Source organism: Ischnura elegans, chromosome 11, assembly GCF_921293095.1.
Source record: "Ischnura elegans chromosome 11, ioIscEleg1.1, whole genome shotgun sequence".
Lineage (NCBI taxonomy): Eukaryota > Metazoa > Arthropoda > Insecta > Odonata > Coenagrionidae > Ischnura > Ischnura elegans.
In genome coordinates, this window is record NC_060256.1 from 46,571,036 (window position 1) to 46,595,670 (window position 24,635).

The 24,635-nt window shown below is 36.7% G+C and overlaps 1 protein-coding gene and 1 long non-coding RNA gene across 5 annotated transcripts; both read right to left on the reverse strand.

The window, feature by feature from the left end:
* On the reverse strand, nt 1–17,822 carry LOC124168073 (transcription termination factor, mitochondrial-like). Of its 4 annotated transcripts, XR_006866833.1 has the most exons (9): nt 17,269–17,822; nt 16,882–17,054; nt 16,681–16,777; nt 13,589–13,742; nt 10,511–10,701; nt 7,454–7,729; nt 5,572–5,692; nt 5,033–5,249; nt 1–1,177 (listed from the first exon to the last, which is right to left on the reverse strand). XR_006866833.1 is itself a non-coding variant. In XM_046546185.1 (7 exons), the coding sequence occupies exons 1-6, from the start codon at nt 17,705–17,707 to the stop codon at nt 7,455–7,457; spliced, it is 1,329 nt and encodes a 442-aa protein (XP_046402141.1). In that variant the 5' UTR covers nt 17,708–17,822; the 3' UTR covers nt 5,486–5,692; nt 7,454. The 4 variants fall into 4 exon arrangements, 2 of the variants coding, with proteins under 2 accessions (XP_046402141.1, XP_046402142.1); XR_006866832.1 differs by lacking the exon at nt 5,033–5,249; XM_046546185.1 differs by lacking the exons at nt 1–1,177; nt 5,033–5,249 and having other exon boundaries at nt 5,486–5,692.
* Nucleotides 17,823–22,497: 4,675 nt separating this feature from the next.
* LOC124168070 lies at nt 22,498–24,164 on the reverse strand. The gene is made up of 2 exons (XR_006866830.1): nt 23,832–24,164; nt 22,498–22,927 (listed from the first exon to the last, which is right to left on the reverse strand). It is a non-coding gene; the product is annotated as an uncharacterized LOC124168070 (long non-coding RNA).
* Between the last annotated feature and the right edge of the window lie 471 nt (nt 24,165–24,635).

Below are 24,635 nucleotides of genomic sequence, written 5' to 3' on the forward strand. Positions count from 1 at the left end.
AAGTAACAAACTTTCTCATTTTATTTTTATGCATGGGGCTAAAGGAGAAAAGTACATCTATCCAATGAAAATTTCTAAACAGGGAGTTTGTAGAATGGCAAATGATTTAAAGAGTAAAATCCACTATTAACACCATGTCCTACAAATAAACAAAAAATCAACAAGTCATCTATATTAAAACCAGAAAATAACAAGGATATATTTTAACTGAACAGATAAGAAATAAGTACTCAAAAAAATTTTATATTAATTTTGTATATACTTGTACAAGGTATTTGGCATCTATGCGAGTGCTTGCAGCTTCCTTTTCTTGACTTTACAACATTTATTAGTAAAAGTAACATCATTTTCCCTTCGACAAAAATTATGTATTTTAAAGGGCATTTGTTGATGCCCAAATCATCGTCTTAACAAGTTTCTCACAGACATGTCCACATCCACAATGACCATTCAGCGAGAACACATCCTCATCAATTAGTTTGCTGAATGTAACATTCACAGCTATGGCACGCTGATTGGTAGCTCTCAAAAATGATTGCTCTTTGTCCACTCCAAGACGAATGACTGACTTCACTATTGATGCAGCAAGTTTAAGCTTGGCTATACCACCATCTGAGATCTCATCACTATTGCTACCTAATAGTGAGAGATGATGCATCAGCTCCTCAACTTCATTAACATCATTCACAGTAAGAGGCAATTTATATGCACCCAAATTACTTATATTATTACCCACAGGGAATGGAGTCACATTTAGACTTGCATTAAAAACCAAAGAAAATTTAGCCTATGGGCATGAAGTAAATAGGCACAATGCCAAACTATCACCATACTCAGCCACACTCCAGAACTGTGAATCAATGTCATACATCTTATTTTTCAACTCAACCAAGCTATGAAAAGTCTTTTTCTCTTTCAGCAATTCATTTACCAAGATACTATCTGCCATTGCTGCAGCCAAAACTGTTTGTTCCATTCTTGTCCTCTTGGTCTCCTGACTTTCCCTCAAAAATGATTCTCCAGATAAATACAATGGACAGTTTGGAAGCTGCGAAGGAATGGCACCATCCACCAATCGAGGAACAATTACGGTTACTTGTATCTCCCTTTCTGTACTCTCATCGAAGACAACAGTTTCCTTTCTTATGCCACTTATCTTGAAGTGAAGTTCAAATACCTGAAAGAGGAGATTAGTAGAACCAGTATTACTTTTTTTTTTTGAGAGGATGGCATGGATACATTAAGGGTAGGCCGAAATAGTTTTGAAAATGTGCACTCAATCAAAACACCAGCTCAAAATACTTATGTTACACTGGACGGCATGAAAATCAGCCCTGTCACCATTCAGCTGATTCTTCTGTAAAATGACCTCCTAAATCCAAATATGAACTCAGTTTTTCCTCATCACCCATCACTTTTGGGGGAGCTCCCACCTCCAATTTTTATCACTTTTCGGTCATTTGTAGGAATTAAGAGGATTATTTTAGCATTTAAATTTTTTCTAGGGGTTTTGAGGGGTGCAAAATTCAAAAAAATGAATATTTATGGTAAGGAGGTAGATTTGGGGGGAGTTAGTCTCCGTAAATCTATAAAAACGCATTGAGAATCATCGATTTGCCATTTTTTTCACAAATTTTCACATATTTTTTAAACTTTCCAACTTCCATTTCACATCATCCTCCCCCGAATGATGAAAGTATGTAAAAACAAGAAATAGCAGTAATAATAAAAATATTTTGCTGCATAGTATAGCAACAATTATTAAAACATGCAGCAATAGCTCCGAAAATTCACTTTACCATGCTGGCCCTCGCAATGCCTTGCCCTCTCAAGCTTAGACAGCAATTATCTTGCTTTTGCAGCTAAAAAAGGAAAAGTAATACTTTCTAATTCCACAAAAAATATAAGATTGAGATGATATATTCTATTTGGAGTTAAAAGCATTATTTCTCCTTAATCATGGAATTCCACAAAGCATCAGCCTCTCAAATCAATTATGTATATTGAAGTTGTCGTCGTCTACCCACGGTATATCTCTAGCGATCGCAGAGTCAACTCTTTTGGTGTTCGACACAAGGATTCTTTTTTTCCAAGTAGTTTAAATGGTTGAAAACAGTAGAAGTTGATTTACTCCATTTTTTTCGAGAGAATGTCAGTATGCGGGATCAATCATAAAGAAAATTGAGCTTGGCTTGGATTCTGAAATGTGTGTAAGGACTTTTTGGGTAACAATCAGGTGATGATTATGTCGCTCATGTCAAGGAATTGCTGTCAGCGTATGAGACCATGGGATGTAACATATCACTAAAAATGTATTTCCTTCATTCATACCTGGACCTTTTCTTAGAATATTTAGGAGCAGTTTCAGATTAACACTGGGAACGGTTCCATGAAGACATCACCAAATTTGAGAGGAGATTTTCAGGGAAGTTGAATGCGGGCATGTTGGCATATTAGGCCTACTGCTGGTATTGGAAACTTCTATCTCAGTGTATAAAGGGAAATCAAATACCAAATTACTTATGCTAATCATGTCATTTTATTCTTTCTTGATGTGCATCTAGTGTTGAGGGCATCAGGGTGGTAGCACACCACCTGAACTGTTGGCAAACATTTTCATATTTTTTCTATGCCGTGTCCTTAAATATTTTTATTATCCCTGATATAAGCTGTTGATATATTTTTCCATCCTTCTGGGATATTTGAGGTGGGGGAAGATGAAATGGGAGTTGAAATATGAAGAAAATAAGTGCAAAAATTGCAAAAAAGGAAAGGTTGACCAATGTTAATGTTTTTTTAAATCATTTACGGAAACTACCGTATTTCGCCGAATATAGTCCCCCCCCTAATTTTGAGACTTCAGTTTCAGGAAATAATTTCAAAAATGCACTTGAATATAGTCCCCACTGTACTTATACCACGGACTTTTTTGGAAAAAAAGGGGGGACTATGTTCAGATGTATACGGTAATCCCTCCAAATCTACATCCTTACCATACATGATCATTTTTTAGTACTTTCCCCTCTCAAAAATCTAATAAGAAATATAAATGCTTAAAATATAATCTTTTTCATTTCTCCAAATTATTGCTAATTGTAAGTGATGAAATTAGAGGGGTGGTTTCCCCCCGAAAATGGTGGGTGATGGAGGAAAACAGATGTCATTTTTATAAAATTATTTCAATTCAACTAACCACTACATATAAACTTGCATTGTCTTTCAGAATGTTTAAGAAATTTTTGAGTTATCATTAATATTTGATACAGCCACAAACAAAAAAGGGTAAAATAGTGCTTGATTGAAATGCAATTCTTCTGATTCTTTCATACGAAAAAGTAATGATGATGCACTTGAAATCAAAGCAAAGAATTCCTTTAAACTAATACCCAAGATAATGATTGAAAAATACAAATAAAATGTAAAGTATTTCCCTCATAACTTTCAATGATCTTGGCAATAGTAAGAGATATTTACATTAATATATTAAATACTGTAAGAAACGTAATAACTACTTACAATACTAACAAAGTGGTGTACTTGAAACATTTTTTTATAATGTCCACTCAAAACGAAATGTGCTCAGAAATAAATCTAGTATTTATATTAATTACGGAAATGAAGGTAAATATATGAATACCATCACAAAAATTATACACAATAGGAAAAATTTGTTGATGAGTGCATCAGTAGCATTTCAATGGCAAATATCATTCACAATTACGTTAGGAGCAAACTAGGAGTAAATAATAATTACCTTACAATTTTTAGCAGGTGATAAATTCTGTCTTCTTATTGCATGCAGCCACTCTGCGTAGCTCAGGTTTTTTTAGAAAGTTGAACCGTTGCACTTTTTGCCCACTCCGATAATTACCTACCCTTGCATCTGAGCATGATGCACGTAAAGGGCATTTTATCGTACAGTATTGTTTTATAAGATTAAAAAAATTTCTATAAACCAATATCGACCATAATTCCATAATATCCACCATAATTCTGCAAAAACTCCACCAACACAACCAAACATGTTTTCTTCCGATGGCATCTCAACAAATCAAACAAACTCACAATGACATGGTAGCAACGATACCACTTCTGTATATGACGCCAGCATAATTTGAGAGACTAGTAAACAGGCTATGTATTCTAGGTGGCTCTGAATCTATGATCAAACTACATATATTAAACTGGGGATCGTAGCATCATGAATCTCTGATTAAGCTTGGATGATGAAATATTCTAAGGTAGAGAAGAATACAGCCAGAATCCAGCACCCAAAATTTGCATGTGACCGAGAAGCACTACCAATGGACTTCAAAAAACGGAAGAGAAACTGGAAGGGTCAGTAAAAGGGTAGAGGAGGGTTGAGAGTAAACTAATGCATATACAGAGGAATACTCAAGCAGAAACTCTGTGGGCTCCACTCCAGGAAAACACAAACTGGAGCAATATCATTTCCCCGAAGACAGAAATATGGAAATCAATTTATCCTCCTTTGCACAGAGAATGGTCACTTCTTCACTATAACACAATTCTGAAGTGACTCTTTCCTACTTTGTCCTATCTGATTAATGTGTCTACGTATTAGGGAAATGCTGAGGCATTTTAAGGCTGACACCCACTTTAAAGACATAATATAGAAAAATATTGGTCTCCAGTACGGAAAATAACCACCTTTTTCACTGTAGTAAATGAGATTATCTTACAATTATTACCTATAGGACAAAACCTTAAGGAAATTCAATACAGCAGCATTTAATAAATGCTGATGCCATTCGGGGAATAATTGTTTGACGGCAAAATATTAATTTCACATTGAAGTGAATACCATCTCTAAAGCAAAATTACAAGTTAGAACTCAATGAACTCCCAGGATTCCGTAGCAACAACATAATGAATCCCACATATTTAGAAAACTGCATCTTATGAATGTCAGCATCAATCTCTTTAGTAGGAATAACACAGCTCTCATATAAAGGAGTAAAAACCTACTTTAGATTACTCTCACAAATGCAACTGGCAGCACTTCACTAACCTTAGCTGATACTGGTCAACTTCATCCTCCAATAGCTTTTAAAGAACTTAGGTACCTTCTGAAAGCCTTCTTCATAAAGAATTTGAAGTGCAGCACAAGGACTACTTGTCATAAAAATCTATAGATCTTCTAAGAAAAGCATTTTATGGGAAAGATCCTTACAAAACTGGTCAGTTATTTCTTGACTCTTGCATGTTCTTATTATTTGAGATTATACCTATTAGCAAAATAATGGGGAAACAAATCAAATATCTATTCTACATACAATTTAGATACGAAGAATTAAAATGAAGGCAACTACAATAGTGAATCAGAGAAGACTTTCCGATTCCCAGTTCAGATTTCTATTATCAAAATAGGTAGGTGTGTCCCATATGACGAGAAGGAAATGACAAAGGAGGCAACACGAAATTTGCAAAGGCCCTTCTGTACGATAAAAATATGCCAACTAAGTGTTGTCAATATAAATAAAATTTTATTTACATTACATTCACTCATATAGATATATCAAAATATGGCACATGATATTCTAAAATTACCATGTTATTTTCATCCAAACATACACAGCTACATATCCTCTGCAATAACATTCTCATCACTGACAGGATACTTTCCACTGAAGCTTCCAGCAAAATTTGATGGGTAGTGGATGCTCAGCATCTGAATACAAGAAGAAAATTAAAAATTAAAAGATGCCAACATTAATTATTCCATGAAACATGAGGTTAACAGACACCTATACAGTGATGAAATAGGGAAAAATAAAATAACAGGAGTGATAAATAGGCTGTATGAAATCAAGTCACAACTCGATGGAGTTGCAATTCACAGAAAAAAAAGAATTTAAGGCCTTCACTTGCAAGGAAAATCAAGATTTTCTTCAGATTTTATCAAAGATGCCTTCTGAAATTAGTACAGTACAATCTCAGTAATCTGACACATACGCAGCCGTGGCATAGACAGATTATTGAAATTGTCGGATTATTGGAAACGTGCAGGAAACAAGCACAATGCACAAAAAGCTTTTCAATGAATAATTTTGCAATTAACCTTTTCCCGACTAAAGACGAAAATATACATGTGGACGTTTCTTGACCCTGGAGACGAAAGCCGCATGTTTTCGTTGGAGGTTTTCTTACGCAAATGAACAAATGCCGATTATATACGTTTCCTAGCTCTCCCCCTTTTATGATGGTCGGGGGAGTAAGACGTCTTTGTTTTGGGACCCAACACTGCAGGGTTTAGGCTATGCCCTCTAAATCTGGGAGCAGGTACCCGGACCCTTTGTCTTATATTACCCCTCAGAGTGGTAAGGGACCGCGGTCATACAATGTTTATCCAGTCACGTTTCGAAATAAATATTTCTTCTTTTCTCAAGATATATAAACTAAGAATTGAATTATTTGTCTTTTGAGCAGCGTTTACAATTTTTAAATGAAATTCTAAGATAAATATTAACTTATATCTCAAGTTCTGTATAAACATCAACATAGCAATTGTTGCTGCATTAAATGCATTAAAAAATTAAAAAATATAAATATAAAAATAAGAATAAACAGTGATCTATGATCACTGTTTGCGTCTATCATGAAGCATTCATGAAAGAAATAATATGAAAGACTCATTACTTGAACCAAAGTTTGTGCAATTAAAAAATTCTGCATTTTCATCCGTTGCTTTACTTACAAAATATGTACTCAGTGCAAAAATATGACATAAAAAAATAAGTAAAATAAAAGCATTGAAAAAATAAAGAGAACGTGATTCTGTTTTTTGAAAGGGTTATTTGAAAAAGGTTAATTTGGAGGTTTTCCAGATTTCAGTGCAGTTTCAAGGAACAAATTCACTTTTTAGGCGATAGAACCATAATACATGATAATACATTTTTTAAGCTGTGAAATTCTCACTTTTCATAGTATGTTTTCTAACGAAATTGCTACACATTTTTATAAATTTTTATCGAGTTTATAAGAAAAATGCGATGGTGGTTGGCGTAAGAGCCAGAGTCAGTATAAGAGCCAGAATAGTATCAAAATCGATTTCTGGGCATCCAACTACCTAAAATTTTCTGGGGAGGACCCCTACATTTTCCGGGTAATTAGGGCGCCATTAGGAGCCCCAGCTGAGGGATCCTAACCACCCCTGACCGCCCCAGATATAAACTGCAATTCAGAAAAATGATTTTTTTCTTTATTATTTTCATCCAATCATGAAATTATCTCACTGTACTTTCCCAATTCACGATGATCAATCAAAGCAACAAATCGCAAGGGACTTAAAATTCCATCCAACCTTAAATAAATTTTGCAGCATTCTTGAATTTTATATCTTAACAACAAATAAGGAAAACAAAATTATTAAAAATGAGCAACACAAAGCCAAAATGGAATTCAAATGGTAAAAATTTCACTGAAAACTTACCTCATCTGTTCACATTTTTGGATGCATTTATCTTCCTCACTTTAGAGTTATAGACTTCAAATTGCTTAGAATTTTCTGCGGCCGCCTTTTTCAGTTCTCGCACGAATTCCTCAAACTTCCTCTTTGATTGGTAAAGGACAATAGGATGTTTTGCTTCATAGCCAAGGGCTTTCAAACGCTCATGCCTCTCTTTCAAAGTGCCAAGACTGTGGCAAAGAATCTTAGATAAACTCCAAACTGAAATCGGATCAAAGTTGGGACTTCTTTCTGTTTCACCTGAAATACATATACATGTAATATGAGAGAATTTCAGAATGACTTATCAAAGTCACTCACTCACATAAAATGCTTTTGTATTTATTTAGCACCTATATTGTCCAAATTAAAAATACAGGTTTAGTATAAAGTCTTGCCCTGATTATAAAAATTTATTACAGAATAACCATTTGACATAATAACTTTTGTTTCTGGGGCTATATCAAGGGCAGAGTCTTCACCACACAAATTGCTGATGTTGACAAACTGAAGGCTGGGGTACAAGCTGCTGTGGGTACTGTGACAAAACACATGTTAAAAAACACCTGGCAGGAACTGGAATACTGCTTTGACATTAACTGAGCAACCAAGGGGGCACACGTTGAAGTTTACTAATGTAAAACAAACAAGTGACACTGACCTAAGTAACAGCAATGGTTCTGTTATTCTGAAATAAATTTTTATGATCAGGACAAGACTTTATGCTCACTCAGCACATTTACATAATCTTCAATAAATCTAATATCGGCTACTGTAAAGAAGACAAATAAATCTTATGCTAAAAAAATGAAACTTATTTTAACCCTTAGGTGCACGCACCTGCAAGTATAGCGCCAGGGCACGCTTGCGGCTTTTTTGCCGCACTTTTACATTTTTGATTTTCCCAAATATACATTCAAATTTGAGGGTGTTTTAACGTATTTGGGTAACTTTTAAAAATAAAAGCACTTTAAATATTTTTTCCATTCATTTATAAACAAAAATATCGCATAATTATAAGCAAATTTCTTTATATATACTTTTTAATTTTTCTACAGGAATTGCAGACGATAATCTATACACTATCAAGTCAAAAAACACACACAAAAAAAGGAAATGGAAATGCCAAAATGTTAATGCAATCATTAAAATTATAAAAATAACAAACTTTATAAGTAAAATTAATTTTTTCATCCTTATTAACCGTCATTGTCTCTGTAATGACGTTCATGACATTTTTTGACGCAGGAATAAAAAATTGGAATAAAAAGCGTGCATAACTTATTTTTCGGTCACTAGTAAAGTGTAAATAATGTATTTTTACACCAATGTAATTCATATTTGAGCATGAAGATGAAATTTTTAAATTACGACTTGTGGTTGGAGGTTGAGATAAATTTTACAAATAATAATAATAACAAAATAATAATGCAAATGCTCACAACAATATAATGAATACGAAACAACATATTAACATATTATTGAAAAAACAATTATGCTTCCAAGTTTTTACGGTAGCGACAGATTATCAGAAGTTCCTTTGTATCGTGTGAACACCATCTAGCAGCAAATCACACGAAGTTGTTGTCATTCTCACTTTGTAAGATTCTAACGCAATAGTTGGTCGTCAGATTAATGATAAATATGTTCTTGGTAGAGGGAAATGTACAGAAATAGAATACCAAAGTGTACCACCAGTGATCCATGTGCAAAAAACGCGCTATTTCGAATTTTTGAAAAATGCGTCAAAATCCCCGCTTAGAGTGCATCTAAGGGTTAATAGAGAGAAGGCCAATTTTTTTAAATATGCAATGAATCAAATATTAACCCTGCCTTTAGGAATTAAGTCTACACATATTTCACCGTGTCATAAAATATCAGTCCATATTAAGTATATCACAGTGTTAATTCATCTAATTTTTTTCAGAAAACATGTGCATATGTATTTTTTCATATAATTTCAGATTCTTCTATTTTTTCAACATTTTACAATCACAATGTCAAGGACTAATGTTGAATTTGTTAAAATACCATAAAGAAAAGTTCTCTGCCTTTAATGTCTAAATTCTATGATTTTTTAAGTGGTATTTACTTTACTTTGCTTCTGATACTCCAATCAATTTCCTCATGGTCACTCATGTTTTTGCTTTAACATTGGGTTAAAAATATTGTGAGTGATATTCGCAGTAATGTAAATATGATGGGTGAACAATATTTGATGATAGTAAAGTTCGCTGCCAATATAAAAACGAGCAATCTCGGCTGCCCAGGTCAGTCTACATATTGAAGTGGTAATAAACACTCCTCCACAGCAATTTCATGAGAAATTCATTTAGTGTAGCTATTGTTATAGTGGTGACTCAAACATGATTTGAACACGCAGCCTTCTGATTTAGGTTTAGGTTGATTGAAACCAATATGAATTTTTAATAGTAGGTAAATTTACCAGAAAATATAACTAAATACTTTTGTACAAAGAGGTAACCTCCAAAAGTTTTGAATTAATCATGAGTATGCTTTGATCTACTGGGGGTCTATTGCCCTGTAAGCCCCCCATGGACCTGCCATTGGTCACCTGTTCCAATAACTTGCAACTACAAATGCGAAATGTTCTTTGATTATTATGCACATAACTGTGCTTTTGTGTCTGCATTAAATCCTTGATGATGGTTTTCCAAATCAAAACAATGGTCAGTCAAATAAATTATGGTGAATTAAAAAGTCATAGCTCTTTCTTTACGGTCTGCTCATACGGTACTTTAACTTGTACGAGATAATGTCTAAACGTGAGAACACAAAAATTCATCGTGTAACTACCCAACTTGTGCAAACGCAAGTGCGGAAAATAGAATCTGTTCTAATTTGGTTCATGAATTCGTACATGTTTCGTAACGGTCCACAAAAATCGTTCATGCAAATTGACATTAACTTGCAAGTGTTAATTCACCATGTAAACAGGCCTTTACAGGAAGAATTTTGTCCATGATAGGGCATAGTGGTAAGAAACCTATGGTCAAACACTTTAACCCACAGAATCCTCACCTTCTTTGCCATAAAGGAAGTCCAAAAAGTTGCACAGCTTGGCTGCACCCGTTACCCTCAAAGTAGGTTGTCGACGAAGAATCATCTCAGTCTCCTCCCGGCTCAACTTCAGCCGAGATGAAATGTATTCCACCTTGGAATTATTGTGTGGCCCATAGACTTCACGTCTCTCTGCTTGAACACGAATCGTGCTGCAATATGGAGTGACCATAATTACATGAGCAAAATTCAAGTATCTTGTTTCCACCTAGGAATTAATTTAAGTATGAAATATATAAATATTGCAGAATTTCTCTGTGATTTGACAATTCTACATTAATCCTCAGGGGAACTCTACCACCCAATGAAATTCTCTCCCTATTTCTTTTATTTATTCCTCCTTGTCCACTATGTATATGGGCCTGTCATATTTATATTCCCTGAATCTACCACTCCAAGACTCTTTTCCACCAAAGCCCCTCCTAACAAGAATGATGAAGTCAATAGATTGAATAACGGAAAAATAAAGGCCTCTTTAGTAACCAAGCTTTATCACAAATGAAAATCAAAATCAGATGGTGAAGAGGCACAACAGTAAGATTGGCTTTCATTTTGAGAGGTTATTTTCGTGTGGTTGGAAATGTGATTGGCATTTTTTTGCTAGAAATTTTTTATACTATGCCATTGTAGTAAGTGGTAAAAATTTCAAACACAACGAAGTCTGATTGTTTTGCCAACTGTACAGAATGAATGCAATCCTATCACTTAAAATCTGTGGCAAGCACCACTCCCAAGGAAAGAAACTAGCCGCCAAACCAGAAAGTGTCAATTACAGATACCTGGAACTTAGTCAAGGGTGAGCTTTACTTTCATCAATCCCAGCCAAACCCTGGGTTGATGCACTGAGTTAGACTGATCAAGCAAAAAGCCAAACCTATTAATTAATTAAAAAACTCAATAAAAAATCTCCTTTAGGCATGAATTACAATTAGTGGAAAAATCGTGTTGAATTTGATAATTCTTTGTATATTCCACAGGTTTTTAGCCAACACTGGACGAGGTTTCAGCAAATGAGCTTCATAGTCATGGTTAACAATCTTATTATCAATCATCGCATGTAAGTGGTGGCTGATTGGTCGTTAAGTAATCTTGAATTCAGTGCTCATCCCTTAAATCAAGCGTGACAATATCAACCATCTGTATTTGCATCTGGAGTATTACCCAAACAAATAACATGAAAACATTAGGATGTTACATGAAACAGGCTTTGAATGCACCAATAACGGAGAAGCCTCTCGATGTACCTCGAGGCTTACCGCCTGCAAGACAAACCCTGCAAGGCAACCTCCTGGTGAACTGCGAGGTACACCTCTACATCGACCTGCTCATTATGCACGTGCCCATGACACAATGCATTTGTGTTACCTCAAGGTACTGTGACCTCTACCTCTATCTCCACCTCCACCTCTTACCTCCTCACTATGCGAGTACGCTTACTCATTTCCTTTCTTTCCCCGTTGTATTTTGCATACATAGCCACATTTTTTCAATCTTTCACATCCATAAGTTTGTGGAGCAGGACTATGATGCTTAGTCACTAAAACCAAGGTTACTTCTTCATACAAATCCGTGGAATGCACAAAATGTTATCAACTTCAACCGAGACTAAAATTACGGAAAGAAATTATAAAAATGGTACCACGGCTCGGAACTAGGGTGAGGCAGGGAGGGCGGCAGATTTCTGGAGGAGGCCAAAATTTGAAAAGTTAATTTTTAAAAAAGTTACTACATATTTAAGAGAGGTATTTAATCAATGAAAACTTATGGTACTTTTTCAGACGATTTATTTAAGACGACCGGTTTTGTCAAAGAGGCGACATCTTCAGGCCTCTGCGATGAAACCGGTCGTCTTGAATAAATTGCGTGAAAAGGTATCATAACTTTTTATTGTTTACAATGGATTTTCACAAAGTTAAGCCTGAAACAATCGAGGTATTTAATGTTTATAATTAAATTATTTAACAACAATCACTAAATTAAAAGTTATTAATCAATTTCATGTGGGTGCTATTTCATGCGGGTGAAGGTAATTTTTTTGTAATGGAATTGGTACCACTTAAATGAGAGATATTTTCGCTTGTTGTAAAGGAAAATATTATGTTGTATATTAACTGAGTGTTAATTCCACATATATGGTGATGTTTTCTCTTGTTTGGATTGGTAGTATAGAAAAAACAAATCAAAGGTAAAAAATACCAATGATTTTTAATGATTTTACCTGAATGCCTTAAATGCCTAAATCATTTGAGTGAATTAAAAAAAGAAGCTTAATGAATATCTTAGCACAAGCTTGACATTAATCTTTCTGGACTAAGATTTTATATGCAGTGGATGCTTTTTCTTGTGGGTGAAGGCATTTTTTTGTGATGGAAATTGTACTACTTAAATGAGAGATATTTTTGCTTGTTGCAAATGAAAATATTTTGTTGTATTTTAATTGAGTGTTAATTCCACATACATGGTTTTGTTTCTTTTTGTCTTTTCTTTATCTGTGAACGCACTCAATATGCATTTTTATGGATAATTTTATGTTTACACACTCCAGCCGGCACCTGCTGACAAGCCTTGATTGGCTTAGCAGGACCGTGAGGATATATTGCTGCTAATGTTATAAAAATCTTTTTTTTTTGTTATATTGGTTAAAGCAATTGTTTTGAAACTACTGCTGTTATCATCATTATAACACATTATTTATTAATATGTTAAATCCTTGGCAATAAAGCAGAGTTTGTAAAAAAAAAAAAAAATATCAATAAAACTTCTTAATAGCAAACATAAGGTGAGTAACTCAACTACCGCATCTCATAAAGTAACCTACAAATATATTATATTTTAGTGATAGGGGCAGAGAGAGGGAGGGAGCGAGGGGTGATCAGCGGAGGGGGGAAAGCCAACTGATCTTTGCCCTTCCCCCATGACAAAACTCCCAGTTCCAGCCCTGGTGGTACTACTGCAAGCCATTCAAGGGATTGGTCCATTATCAACACTAAGCCCAGGAAAATAGAACATTAAAAAAATACATTAGTGATAAAAACTCACTCATTGAGAATTTTTTCTGTACAGCGCACCATCCATGGCTTGAATTGTGCAACCTTCCCATTCCTGGCCATCTGTATTCGCTTCAGCACTTTCTCCGTCCGATAGCGAAACACCCACATGTCCTTCAAGATCTTTGCTGGTGGGACTCCTTCACCTGGTAGAAGATGATTTTATGCAAACAATACCCCAGCAGCCTACCCCATTGGCCCAATGTTGGACCAAGATGGTATTGTCGTTTCATTGGAATGAATAGTCAATAGAAGCCCATGATGCCCCAATATTGCCTACCCCACAAAACACCACTTTGAATACCCCTTTGAAACTCAATACAGGCCACCCCATCGGGTTACATTTGTTACCCCATGAAACTTAACATCGGCTGCCCCATTATATCTATAATGGTTAATAAAAGAGGTCATTAATATTTCATGCCTCAGTGCACACATTTTCATGATAGCTTTCCCTCTTCCCATATTAAAGGCCCACTTAATTGAGTCCAGACACACAAATGTTTTCATACGTCTATGTACTGCAATTAATATCTTGAGTCACAGAACAGTCCTTCCAAGGACAATTTTGGGGTGGCGATGAGCCCCCCAGAAATCAGATATTGGCTATTCATTGGTTCTCATCTCATTGTCAACATATAGCCAATATGGGGTGGCAATGAATAGCTAACATTGACCAATATGGGATTGCTACTGGGGTAGCTGAAGAGTTTTATGGATAAATTTGCTACTTCAAGCTTAAATTGATATGTATCTGATATTCATTCACTAAAAGCTGAAATCAGCACACTCAACGGTACTCAATATGGTAAACATATTAGTACGTAAAAAACGTAAAATAGTACAGTACGGATACTCAAGCAACTCAATACGGTAAAGCTACTACCATTAAAATAAAAAATTAAAGAATTGGAGAACAGAGAAAAAACCAAGATTGACTGAGTACATTTCATAGAAGACCTTTTCTTTATGAGAAAAGACAGACAAATGGTTACCATCACATGAGGCAACATATTTCCTAACCTTTGAATCACCCAGTGTCTTGTGGAGCAAAGGTATAACATCCTCCTCTACCAACCCGAGCTGCTTCACTGAGAATATGATTGCCTTCACAACACCAATGAAATGATCGATGGATTCTTCTCCTTACAGAACAATCCTCTAATTTCGTTTCAAATTAAGTCATGGTTTTGCTAGTAGTGGGCCCCGTTGTCCCCATGGCAGTGGAAACGAGACTCCAGGGCGGGCTTGCGGGGTTACACTCCCGGGGTGGGGTTTATAAGCCTTCGATTTTCACCCTCACCACAGAAGGGGAAGGACAAGGAAGGACAAAAGGGTGAAGGTGCCGCCACGATAGGAGCCCGACGACGCTTCCTGAGATAGGATAGGATTAGAAGGTCAGGCAGGGAAGAGGAATCCCACACCGTCACAGAGGCAGGCAGGTCCTACTAAGTTAGCAAAACCATAATTTAACAATGTTAGAACGTAGGTTTCCGCGGCGATGGTTTGATCTCTGCATTTCTTCAGGGTTTCCTTCCGCGTCAGCTAGTTAGTGGACAACAGTTTCGCTGGCTATCCTGCCAGCGCCTTCAGGTCGAAGGTGTCGGCTGTCGGTTACTGCCTCGCTTATATACCGTAGGCTGGATGGGAGCTGCACTGTGATTGGCTGTCTGACTGGGCGCTTCTCTCTGATTGGCTCTCTCTTTGATGACTCTTTTCCACGCACTGTGAAGGAAGTAACCATCTTCTCTATTGAAATTCAATGGTGTTTTTTTAATTTCTATTGCTTCCCTGATTTGTCTTAGTTAAGGAGTGCCGATACTTCCCAGGTAAGGGCTGCAACCGATAAAGAATTATTTTTATTGAGATGGATTTAATTATGGTAAATTAAGAATGAATCACCAGGAATTCAACACAAACGCATCTGGTACCGTTCAAAGAAGGGAAAAGGAACAAGCTAGGTGAAAGACTAAGAGAGCAGCAGGGAGTACCATCTATTCAGGCTACGCCCAGTGGTGGATATTGGGATGGGGGGTCACAGGGGTCATGACCTACAATAAAAGGAAATATTTTTGATCAAATTTTTAATTTTTATTAATTTAATAGTTTATACATCCTTATAAAGGATTTAAGGGAGAGTTATATACAAATGCATGATTAGAATTCCCAAACATGAGAGAGGTTTGAGTTGTATTTATCATAGAGTGTAGCACTCTATACATAGGCGCCGACTCCATAGGGCTTGGGGGGCCCGAGCCCCCTCAAAAATCCGTTATGGGTACGAGGAAAAAATGTGTCAGGCGTGTCGATTTTCCCCGGAGTATCCAGATCGAGATTTGAGTTATAAGGGTTCTTATGTTGATCATATGACTCTTCTAAAATGATGAAAATGAAAAAGCAGGAGCAATTTCCACAATTTTACATTTATTAATACGACCGGTTTCGCTTTTCAGCATCATCAGGACCTGATGATGCTGAAAAGCGAAACCGGTCGTATTAATAAATGTAAAATTGTGGAAATTGCTCCTGTTTTTTCATTTTCATTATGTCACGTTTCCACTCCATCTCGCCTGGAACCTCAGACTATATTCTTCTAAAATGCTTAAAAAACTTAAAACTCACTACTTAGAAAATTTCCCAAGGCAAGATCCCCGGTTTAGGCCCCCCCAATATTTCTTGTAAGTCAGCGCCCCTGACTCTATACACTGTAAAAACGGCCCTCTCTCCTTAGTGGTATTCCACACTGCCCAAAGCAAGGTCGTGACCCCCTAAAATTGTTACTGGATCTGCCCCTGGCCCTACACCCATATCAATATGATTCAATCTCCTTGCTCTCCATCGACTAACACCGTATAGATGTGACGTATATTCCAGAAAAAGTACCCACACTGTAAAACGATGGTAGTGAGCCAATGACAGATTGACCTTGGGAACATATATTGGTCTGCAGAATGATTCCCACATTTATCATTTCATGGGGAGCTACATTGTAAACTTCAACTGAACGTGCGATATTAAGATAGCACCAGAAAATACAGTTTGGGAAAATAAAGATTACCGACCTACACATAAAAATTGACTTACCCAATAGTAAATCCAAAATTTCTACCATACGTTCAAACGGTACGCTGAGAAGAAAATCATGGACAGACACAGCAAGTGCAACATCGGCCGGATCACACTAACATATGCAATAAAGAAAAGGATGGAGTAAATATCAGGAAAAACCCTCACTTATTTTGCCTAAAAACACAGCAGGTTGCTTTTGTAAAGAGATATCAATACCTCCAACCTATCAGAAACATACGACAACTTATTCTTTCCCTTGTCACCCTCAGCTTGGCACCATACAGACGTTTTCTTCAGTCTCTCTGTCGGAAAGCGAAGTAAAGGAGCTGCGATGTCGTTGTTCTTGATTCCCATTTCGGCTAAAACAGCCAACTTTTCACTTAGAGAATCTGTAAATGTAAGTATTAAGGATTCTCAATAGATGTGAATATGGCATTATTCAAACAGAATATTAAACTGGTGGTAAACTACGACCTTTAAATTGAGGTTTGATTGTTCAGTGGTCTCAGTTCTGCTTTGACAGATGACATATCGGGACAATGACGGCAATATGAAAATGACCAAGAACATTTTTAGACAACGCGACAGCATATGAAGTCTAACCTGTTGTTTCAGCGAGGAGCCAGTAATTCGCAAAAACCGTTTCATTTTGCAAACCATTTTCGTTTAATAACTTCATAATTTTTGAAATTTCACCAGAACTTATAAATTTCAATCTAGGATAGTCCCTCAATATTGAAAGAGCCACTGACTCAGTGCAACCAGTGCAGTCCATCAGCCGGGCAGCATTCTCTTTCCGAGTCAGCTTTTGGAATAAATATTTAGACTCTTCTTTTTCCGTACTGTCATCACCAGTATCAGATAAACTTAACTTTGGACTAAATTTACACATAAGACGTACTGATGTTCCCTTGCGAAAGTTGGCGTTTAACTTAGGAGGTAAATTTACGTATGATTTCAAAACATGGCTACTAAAGTTCGTCAAAGTTATAAAATTACTACGGCTAGCATATATAAATCGTGCTGAAGCTGGTGCCAACATTATGAGAAAGTTTCAGCGTCAGCATAACACATGGGCATCAATAAATTACAGTCACTGAGTCAAAAATAATCCACCAACTCCTAGAGCCAAACAAGAACTTCGCATACACAGCGCGCATGCGATTGCGCATTTCACGATTCTACTGAAAAGAAAAGCGAGAAAAGCGATATCCGACACAAAACGCAAGCGGGCTGAATTGAATTTTCGTTTAAATTTCAACCTGAGAAGTGTAAATTCCTACATCGCATTCATAGATAGATGAGCACCGGTTTGGAGTGTTTTCCACCACAACAAGACGCACTTTATTTTTAAAAACTAGACTGAAATGCATTTGGATATGCTGAGGTAAATATAGGACCGAAATGAAAAAAATAAATTATAATTAATCCTTGATTGAGGAATGGTGGAATTTATTAGCCTTTTGCTAAGGCAAAAGTTGGTGAATGTCACCGAGAAATCGTCCAATATCTTTTTTTGCCATGTCAAAAAATTTACTGCATAATTAAGTGACTTTAATCGCTTCATCGGAGTGCGAAATATAAATTAAGGAGCTACAACATCTAAGTCCCAAATAGCACATGATTATCTTTGATTTCACCAAAGTCAAAGAGATCTATTAGAAAACGACCAATTGGGAATAGATGGGTTAAATCGCACCATTGCAATGTCTCAAATTAGAATAAACCCAGACGGCACAGAACCCTCAGTATCTAATTCGTATGTACTATCATTTGCAAAAGTCTTGCAACAAATCGAGCGGCGCCACTTTCGCTCCATTGTCGATTTCTGGCCACCATTAAGATTGAATGATCACTATCCAGGTATGAATCTTCATGGTCTCTCGGGAACGACTCACGAACGGGTCATCGTGACACGGGAGTGAGACGTAGGAAATCATTACGATGTTCAGTTGAGTAAACGAGCGTAGATGTTGTTAAGTCGTCGCGGCGTTTGAGATTATTTTTGTACCCGTAGTTGACTGAAGTAGATAATTGAAAATATTTACCCGTTAAAAGAGTGGTGAGATGACGCCTGGCTTCCAATGGTAAACCCCAAAAGGCCGGCTGGGGGCACGATTTCGCCATTAGGAACACGGAAATCAACTCGCTCGTAACCCTTTTTTTAGGGATTCAACGTCGTTCAGGAGACTTTATATTAAGTTGTTGAAATATTTGTTCGATATAGAAGAATTAATAAATGAAAAAAAATTAACTGGCAATTTTCCGAAAAAAAACACGACTCTGTCGTCTCCACCATATTTAATTGATTGGCATTAAATAGTTCTTTACGTCAGCTAATAGGTCCTGCACCTCGTCTTGCCCTACATCTTTATCCCAACTTTACCAGCAAGGGATGAGGAAGTAGGTTACCTGGAGTAAAACTTGCAGGCCGTAAGTGATTCTCACGTACTTCCAAAATAGTGAAAATAGGGCCAATTTGTAGCCCTATCATATATATACATGTTGATGCCACAATTTGCTTGAAGAAAATACGCACTAGAAAAATAGTTGATAAACACCTCAAGATAAGCCTTTCCTATATTTAAAAATAAGCGCCGTGGTGCGTGCACGATTAAGGATTACCATTGCATAGGTTATTCCCAGGATTGTACTTAGTAGATAATCTAGTCTCACATTCTGTCTCTTTCCAACAAAATTACTGTATTAAAAAAACACTGATTGTAGAATACTGAAGCCTAAGGTTTAAAAGTAAAATTCTTCACTTAATTTATATCTTTTTCTATCTCTAAGAAAAGTTTCCGTCACTGCTCATTTACGAAACGAAAAAGGGTAAAATTGTTCTGAAAAACTTTACTGGAGAAATTAACTTGGTAGGAAATGGCGACAAGTTGATGACAAATAGGCAGCATACAACATAGGCGGGCAGCATAATCGCTGCAAAATATCATTCATAATTTTCTTTTTAATCAGATAAAATTGATCTATTTAAGAAATTACGTATATGGAACCTTAGATTATTACGATAGTTCTCATTCCAAAGGTTAATAATGTTGAGCAGTTACGGACCTGTAAAGGAAACCATATAGCACTAGGAATTACATTCACCAGTGACTCCGATTGGAGTTCCTTCAAGAAAACGCAATTGATTCGTCCTACCGCGCTAACTACGCATGATTCCCGTCGCACGGTCATTTAAATTAGAATTTGTCGCAAAAAATGCTCAAATGCAACATCTGGTACCCTCTTAACATAAATTTCAAAAATAAAAAAACTTTAAAATACGGCTGTGCGGAGGATAAAAATTTTCGGCCGTGGGAAGGACTTGAACGCAAGCCCCTCCTCTCACCAGCCCGGCTGTTTATCCACTGAGCTATTTCTACCTCAAGGTCATCGCGTCGTAATTTTGAGTATTTGTTGGTATTGTAACACTGAGCTCCTTCATGTGCTTCTGCTACGGCTTCTCACTTGAACGAATTTGATCAAAATAATCACTTTCTCGGTATATTAGTCTTTTATTCGTTGATATGTTTATAACTTGAGCACGGAGGCTTTCGCATACTCTATGTTTCGGCTGGTTAGTATATACAATAGGAATACAATGATGTTGTCGCCTGTGTCGTCTTTTTAAGTTATTATTATTTGTTATTATGTTTCAAACTCGGTACTTGTATTTCTAATGAAGCAAGCGTATACATTCATTACAAACAGAAATTCTGTTAGGATTTGCTTACGTCCTTCTTACTCGACTTGAAAGGTTTTATGAAATGAGCTGCAGTTCCACTGATGCCTTAAACATAAAACGTATGGCCAACAAACACATTTCCTAATACAATGTAACCTACTTAATGCAAGTAGATAATTCAATTAATAATGCTAAGTAAGTATCCTACATTATCCCGAATTCATCAGTGTATATGTAAATGATTGCATCTAAATAAGATAACTTAATCATCAACGACATATCAGCTTAGAGTTATTATTCGCATTCACACTAATTCAGCTGTAGAACATATTATCAAACAATACCTGTTGAAATCCGACAATCATTAAAAATGGGACTTAATGCTGGAATTAAGTTTTCCTCGTCATACTTTGAATAAGTGGAAAGGAATACATCTTTACCGATTGACGGACGTCGGAGAACTCTGTTATTACTTACGCAACGATTAATGCCGATCAGCTTAACTAATTCATACTTTACGTGTTTGCTCAGATATTTATATGATGAAACACTGGGAATTTCAAAGCTGCCTCGTATCATATGCCGTATATATTGTATTAAAACATCAACCCGAGTCGATAGATGTAAACAAAAGTCTACCATGTTCACAGTGAACGACTCGTGATTTCCAGCTCTCTGAAAAGAGCTGAGATCACTCAAAAAGAGCCAAGCTACCAACTTTTTAAAATCTCTCCGAGGAATTACCTTCGATCTTTCCTACTGCATTAATTGCTACAATGTGTTTGGGGGAATATCATGAACATTAATTTCACTTAAATGGAAGCGGTCAAATCCCGAGACTGAAAAGGATGACAAAATACCTCAACCACCCAATGACCCGTTCTCCATGAATTGAACCATGAAGACTAGTATTGGATTGTTGCATACACCGGATAACCATACAATTTCCGGGCACAATCTTTGTGGAGCGAAAGTGGCGCCGCTCGATTTGTTGCAAGACTTTTGCAAATGATAGTACATAGTACCCATTGACTAAGGGGATACTATGCCGCTCCGTCGCTTTTCGTCAATGGATATTTTCCGTTCGCGGCCTGTCGACGAAGCGCGTACGCAGCATGTGAATGTCCGCTACCATGGAGAATACATTATATAGGAGATTAAAGAGACTGCCACTAGGTGTTGCCATGAGCATCCCGAGCTAACGAAGTGTTGCCAAATGTCGCAGTGTTGCCTACTCTGCAATGACGGGTCGCTGCATGGGGAAACGTATAGTTTTAAAGGGCAATAGGACGGATAGAAAACCGAATTAACTTTTCGACTTGACCACTACCCGTTAATAAATACATTTCAACGAATCACTGAACAACAAATCGTCCTTTTGTCAATTTCCCGCTAACTCCATGACCAGCAGACGACGTATTCCGTAATATATACGACGCCTCTCACAGTGCACAATTACCTGCTTAACATGTCAGAACATCGCAACTTCTGGATTCCCCTACTCTAAGTATTGCGATGTATATCGGTAATGTTATCGGAGTATGACATTAACTTTAGTTGTCATAAGGCACAACGAAGAAAACCACAGAATAATTAAGCGTAAATAAGGTATGACTTTTAGAAAGTATTTGCACGAGAGGAATCAGTGAAAGTTTAGAAATCGATCTTAAAAAAATACAAACACATTTCTCTTATCAACGGAAAGAGCGATTGGTACAGATAAAGCTCAAAACCCACTAAGCCCCGAACTCTTTTGATTTCAAAAGGAACGAGAAAAAAAAGGCACCGAACACAACCACAAACAACATTTCGGACGTGATGCATCATAAAGCGTTGAAGATATGGCAATTAATCTAACAATGCTCGTTGCATTTGCAACGGATATCACAGTGCAAGATTAAGAATGAAGAATGCTATTGACTAAAAGGCGCTACCCTACCTAAAAGTTGTCCTTCACAGAATTGAAATTTGGCATTTTATTATGACTATAACACAAAACTCACCTGTGCATGGATTTGCAAATACTTGCCTCTGATGGGGTGGCACTCACATTAACTGTAACACACATTAGATATCATGCAATTTGCAGCTGTTACGGGAAACGTGGACCGGATGTCATGTAGACTCAAATAATTATATCCCAATAATTATTGTTCACAATCACATCAAACAGAAATTTATTGCCAAAATTGTAACTTACATAGAAATGTAGTTTCAAATGTAAAACAGAAATCTCTTTAGTCCAATATCAAATTATAGCTATTCACTGTGTGAGTCACACACTACGTAAACTTTCCTTTTATAAACCGTTTAAACCTAAGATGATTAAGCACAGCAAATAAATAATGAAACAACACTGAGAACAGTTGATACAAAAATTCAAGCCTTGTATCGTTGAAATCACTTGCACTACACTAACCTAATTGCACTATGATAACACTGACTGCTCCAGAATAGTATTAATTGCACTTCACTTTCACTAATTTAACTTCGCTCCCACCAATTGCACTACTCCAGCGGTCGTTTCTGGCCCAGCATCCTTGCAATCGAAACAGCAAAACCACGGCAATACTCCACCTAAAGGGTAGAAAACAGATGATGTAAGAAAACTGATTTAAAGGATGAAACACAAGGATCAACAATACAACACACTATAAGAAATAGTTTAACACTCATTACAAATGTTAGAAAATTTTCTAGTTACCGATCAGTGAAAGTTTAGAACTCTATCATAAAAAATACAAACATATCTCTAATCAACGGAAAGAGCGATTTTATGTTTCAAACGGAAAGAGAACTCACTTTACAAAACGAAAAGATATCAAATTAATTCGACGATGCCCTATTTTCACAACGCATTCACTGGCGCGGACATAAATTCGTAGGCATTGCGAAGAGATTCCTATTCCGCCATTGCGTCAGCGCATCAATCCGCGAGACATATGCATCATCTAAATAGAAGCATATGGCAGATTAAATTGATCTCTTCACATGTCAACAATTCTGCCTTGAAGTCATTACACTACATCGATTTTCCCTTATTTAAATCCCACTTATTTAGAAGACAAATAGAAAGCTTTCAGTCCAGAGAAGAACATTCATGTATAAATGCCAATAAGGACGCCAAAATGGAGTCGCCCGCGATATCCCCACGATGTGTAAAAAAGGCGATTAATTGCTTACCGGCCGACTTTAAAATATTTTATCCGGATGTAAACAGCAAACATGTGTATTCTAAAAACTTTGGATCTTATTTTTTAATGGTCTTTAGCCAACTTGCATATAGCTGGCACTTCCCGCCATTGCTGGCGGGAAGTAACAGCAGCACATTTTCCTCCCCAGTGCTCACTTTCCTCCCACGGCGAAAGATAACCAATTGTTATCTCATCACAAGATATGTATATTAACGTCTAATAACAGACAATTTAAAAATATCGGCCAAAGTTGATCAATCCCTCTTACCAACTAAAATGGTACTCACCGTAGCCACACCATGCCATAGCCTTGGACCTGCTTTCTTCCAGATGTCCACCGAAGTGTTCAATTTTTGCGTCTTCTTGTAAGCGGTCGTGCATCCCCACACATAACAAGTTGGAGAATTGCAAATATTTTCCAAAGAAAATCTCACAAATTGATGAATTCCGGAGCTCTGCACACAAGCGTCCGTTGCCTTGCGTTGGAATGTAATGACTAAGCAACCCAGAGAATATTTTTGTCGCGACAAGTGGCAAAAGTGCGGAACTAATAGACGCGGGAGTCGGACCACAGCGCTTTCGGATTACAACGGGTAGCAAGACAACTAACCTGTGTAATGTATTAAGCCGTGTCCCAACTCGTTAGCCATTAGGCATCATGTATTTAGCCAGCCAGATTCTGGGCAGCCAACCACAAGGGAGCATGAATTGGGACATCCTTACGCAGGTGCTGCCATCTACTGGGCACTAGGCCAATGCAAAACAAGAGATAATCGGAATGATTTGAACAAATGATGAACAAAACCCACCCTAAATTGTTAAAATGTGATGTGTCAAGTGATTTTGAGTATTAGATGTCGGAGAAGAGTATTTAATCATAATTTTAGTATCTTAGACAACCTTTTTGTAATAGTAAAGTAGGGGTATACTTTCAAATTCGTATTTTTAGTTCCGTATGGTTTTGTTAAAGAGGTTTTAGCTAAGTTTGTGGCGAAATGTTAGCGTATATTCCTTTTAATTGGTTTGTAGTATTTCAATCGTCTCTCAACCAAGTACTTTTTCGAATTCCTTATATTTTAGCAATTTAATTT

Bases quoted from the DNA above. Each gene is read 5' to 3' on its own strand.
- LOC124168073 (XM_046546185.1), bottom strand. From the start codon at position 17,707: ATGTTGGCACCAGCTTCAGCACGATTTATATATGCTAGCCGTAGTAAT. The intron at 16,778-16,881 runs GTATTGATATCT...TGCATATGTTAG, and splicing joins ATGTTTCTGATAGGTTGGAG to TGTGATCCGGCCGATGTTGC. The intron at 10,702-13,588 runs GTGAGTTTTTAT...TCCATATTGCAG, and splicing joins ACAGAAAAAATTCTCAATGA to CACGATTCGTGTTCAAGCAG.